This window comes from Abrus precatorius, unplaced genomic scaffold (genome assembly GCF_003935025.1).
Source record: "Abrus precatorius isolate BTA unplaced genomic scaffold, Abrus_2018 Scaffold6, whole genome shotgun sequence".
Lineage (NCBI taxonomy): Eukaryota > Viridiplantae > Streptophyta > Magnoliopsida > Fabales > Fabaceae > Abrus > Abrus precatorius.
This window is the reverse complement of record NW_020874406.1, coordinates 25350737-25355031: the sequence shown is the minus strand read 5'-3', so window position 1 is coordinate 25355031 and position 4295 is coordinate 25350737. Positions and strand designations below refer to the sequence as shown.

Genomic DNA, 4295 nt, shown 5'->3' with positions numbered 1-4295 from the left:
TGTTAATTTCAAATTTTCGCAATAGAACATTATCTCAGTCGCAAAATTTATTTACAATTAGTATTTTACTCACCAAAAAAATTTGGTGGCTAAATCTATTTATGATTGAATTTACATTTTTTAATAGGTCACAAAATCACATTTTTTGAATTGGTCAAAAAATCACAAATTTTTAGTTGTTAACATTATATGTATCATTAACATGAAACATTTTTAAGTGTTTCTTTTATATTTTAAATGGGTATATGAAAAAAAAAATATATAATACAGAATAATTTTTAATAAATTAAATAACAACTTACAAAACAATTGATGAAAATAAGAAAAATACTTAACTGCACGCTCGGCACACATACAACAAACATGATAATTAGAATGAATAGGTCCAATTTTAATAATTGTAAGGCTCCATTAGCCAATGAGTACCTAAAATTTTTCCATTTGCTGCTCTTTGGCTCATCATTCACCATAATGGAAGTGTTCTTGCTCTAGTTGATAGATTACTCTTTCTAACGTCTTGACATACTTGCTCGTGAAATGATCAGTTATCATCTTTTTTGAGAATCTGAGTTCACCATACAACTTTCTAGGTGTTTCATATAAATAGAGGTGTTTCGCATCATGATCATCGTAGTTTGAATTAGGTTTTTCAGACGAAGGTCCAGGGACAATATGAATGATCCTGCCTGGAGGATAAAGAGGATGTCTACCAGAGTTGTCTGATTCTATGACTGGACAAGTACCTTCTTCATTATTAACAACCTGATTCTCTTCTTCACCTATGTCTTTTGTTGTGCAAGTTGTTTCTCTTTCCTGAACATGAATGTCAGGAGTATTATCTTGTTTTTCCAAATCAAAATCCTTTAGTTGCTTCAATATTTCCTCGTCACTGCAGACATTACAGGCAGAGGAAGTAGTAAAGTCCTCATTAGCAGATACGGTATGATCTTCTTCATCTGTTTCAGATGCTTCACTTGAGTACTTAGATCCGTCCTCATCTGTCGTGGACCCTATGATTATCTCTTCAGCTTCCACATGAGATTCACAGCTTGTCTCGGATGATCGAGAAACTTCAGCCAAGTTATCGGACTTAGAGCTTAATAACGTGCCATTATTCTCTCGTCGGGTCCAGTTCAACAATGATCGAGTTCTTTGTCTATGCTTCATCACAACCTTTATAAGATAATTAAAAGAGATACATTGTATGAGAAATTCCTATGAAAAAGGATATGTATAATTATAGAAACATCTAGAAGAGCATTTTTATCAATAGTGCCCTCGATCTTATTATGTGTGGTTTGATAACAGCAAGAGTATATCCTTAGAGTCCTATGAATCGGAATAGAATATATTCATGTAGAACAAGAAATTATCGTAGAGAGTCATTTTTTCAAATTAAGAGAAAAGGTTAATAAAATTATGATACACGTCATTTTTTAATTGGTCGAGATCATAGACATAAAGTAGTCGTGACCATACAATAAATTTTCTTGTAGAACTGAGTACTTCCAATGTCAAATATAAAAACCATTATTTGCGAACTGAAAACACTATAACTCTATCAGTGCCTATTAAACATTCTGCATATCTCTTTCGTATAGCATGCATGCATTACATTTATTATTTTTCTATCTTCTCCTCTTGTCTCTCTAGATGTATACATCAAAGGAAGTGTTTACAAAATAATTTCATAAATATGAACAAGGGAGCTTGAAGCTACCTGGGAGCCTCGGGTTACTGCATGATCTGTAATGGCTTTGGCTTTAGAAGCAAATTGTATGTGTGATATTTTGTTAGTTATAGAACTTCGAACAGCTTTTAGGACGATTTTATGCTTAGTCCGACCCTGTGAATTATTCAATCAATTATGCAGTGACCTAATCAAAACCAACTTGAGGAAAGAAGGAACCACTTTCTAACAGATAAAAGCAATTAACATAAATATTTCCCAAAACCATCTTAACTAGTTTGAGCACCTGGAGAATGAAATTATGAACAGAAGAAGCTGACAATGTAGGTATTATGTCAGAATCATTTATAATGGAAGTGATGAAGGGCTTCCCGAATTCGGCCAACTCGAGTGACATAGAGGCAGCTGAAAATTAACAATTAAAACAAGGACTTAGCAGCAACGATGGTGAGCAGACAAACCTCGGGAAAGTATCCTTATAAATAATTGATCGATACTAAAGATCATACGATAATTCAATTATAATACAAAACGTATTGAATTAGTAACTCAATTGAACAAATTAGAACTTGAGCCGTGAATTAAAGAAGATAGTAAACTGCATGCCTGGGCCAAACGTGACACAAGTGGTTGAAGAGAACTGTTCTATTTCTCTAAGCATACATGTCAACAGCGCTGCAGTACCACCACCAAGCGAGTGCCCAACGATCTATGAAAAGATTATTATAATTTCAATGATAAAAAGAGGGATCAAAATATAGGATGGGTTACACGATTAAATTAAATAATACATAATTTTAGTTAAGAGTCTTGTTAACTAAGTATCTCAGGGATTGTTTCTCAGGGGATTTTTATTAAAGAAAGAAAGGAGGGATAATAATAATAATAATAATAATAATAATAATAAATAAATAAATAAATAAATAAATAAATAAATAAATAAAACAAAAGAAAAAGGTTAAACCTCGATCCAGCCACTTCCCCTAATTTAAAAGGAATTTTTTGGGTTAATATCTAAAAGAGAAAAAAATTGAAACATATAATTAATGACGTGATAAAAATTATATATATATATATATATATATTTTTTTTTTAAAAAAAAAAAAAAATAGAAACAAACCTATTCTAAAAATAAATTTCCAATTTCTCTTCCTTAATCTTCCTTCCGAACTCAAACACAAGTATGTTCAACGATACCTTGATTTGGAAGCCGGGATATATTTTAACAGCTTTGAGTAGTTCATGAGTGCAGCTCTTGGCAATCCAACGAGCAGCAGCGACCATACCACGGTGTGCATATCCTGAAACGGTGGTGCTCTTAAGCTCACCATCACTCGAAACTAAGTGTTTGAAGGAAACGGGAGCACCAATTGCATCTGTCAGCGTGTCTTTTAAGCTCCGAGTTCCCCGGATGAACAGAAACAAACATTTTGATTCTTTGTCACGTATGAGTGTGAAAGCCGGCTTTAGAATCTGACATCAAATTTCATTTTCAGTTTAACTTACTAGAGAAAACATTACAATTAAGCCTGTTTCATGTTTCATGTTTCATTAATAAGAATCCAACGTACCCGAGCTCTTCTCTTCCTAAGGATGACATCCTCCTCGGAGAATCTCGCAGCTGATAAAAACGAACGAAACCGTTTTTTGCTAAAAAGCATTGTAAGTGACAACAATTTCTTCACCTCATACAGCTCCTTTACAAGTTCCGGGCCTGCCAGCAGTTTACAGTCACTTCTTTCAACACATTCAATTGCAACCGTTTTCTTATCCTGCAAGTACATGTCTCACATCCACTAAGGACTCTCGAAAACCTTGCACGTATCCATAATAATAATTAAGAAGAAGAAAAAACTGAAGAATCCAAAACATGGAAATTGACGGACCTCCTCAGTGATGGCGTAAAAGATGGCTCTGGGCAAGTCCAAGATGTGCCACGTACCCAGTGTCTCTGCGTAACCGAACCTGATGGCTTCTGCTAAAGTGAGGACTAGGTCCTTTGTAGTTTTGGGTGCCACAGCTGGCCTCTGTTCAATTTTCGCCGCAACCCTCTTAACCGCGTTCATCACAGACCAACCACTCTTTTCATTCTTCCCAGCCATGCCAACAACAAAAACCAAAATCTAGAGCTCTGGACAATGGAAGAAGGAAGAATATAGATTTCGTTAGCGTTGGGGTCTCAAGTTTCAAAGGAGAGTGCCACTTTATAGGAGCAGATTTTTTTTCCATTTTGACCATAATGTCCTTGCTTGTTTAGGATTTATTTTAAAAATCTTAAAGTTATATTTGATAAATAATTCAAAAATTACTAAGGATATGTATTTAGATAATATAAAAATATTTTTAAAATACTGTAAAATTTAAATAGATAATTTTATGATAAATAAAGAATTTTAAATAATTTATATTTTGAGAAGATTTAAAAAATAAATTATTGTGCTGAATTTTTTTGTCTTTATTATTTTTAATTCTTTTCATACTTAACTCTCAATTTAAATATTAAATTTTATTAATTTTTTTGCTAAAAAATTAAAAGTATTTGTCTAAATGTAAATACTTTTTTAACCCTTATATTTTTGTAAGGGTGTAACTTTGTTCTTTAATA

The 4295-nt window shown here is 32.9% G+C and overlaps 1 protein-coding gene across 1 annotated transcript; it reads right to left on the bottom strand.

The window, feature by feature from the left end:
- Positions 1 to 459: 459 nt before the first annotated feature.
- LOC113870468 lies at positions 460 to 3792 on the bottom strand. The gene is made up of 7 exons (XM_027507058.1): positions 3577 to 3792; positions 3262 to 3462; positions 2888 to 3163; positions 2297 to 2399; positions 1977 to 2095; positions 1721 to 1846; positions 460 to 1173 (listed from the first exon to the last, which is right to left on the bottom strand). The coding sequence occupies exons 1-7, from the start codon at positions 3790 to 3792 to the stop codon at positions 460 to 462; spliced, it is 1755 nt and encodes a 584-aa protein (XP_027362859.1).
- Positions 3793 to 4295: the final 503 nt, after the last annotated feature.

Coding starts and splice junctions, on each gene's coding strand:
- LOC113870468 (XM_027507058.1), bottom strand. CDS start 3,792: ATGGCTGGGAAGAATGAAAAGAGTGGTTGGTCTGTGATGAACGCGGTT. Junction 2,400..2,887: donor ATCCCGGCTTCCAAATCAAG/GTATCGTTGAAC, acceptor ATCTTTTCATAG/ATCGTTGGGCACTCGCTTGG. Junction 2,096..2,296: donor TTGTGTCACGTTTGGCCCAG/GCATGCAGTTTA, acceptor GTTAATTTTCAG/CTGCCTCTATGTCACTCGAG.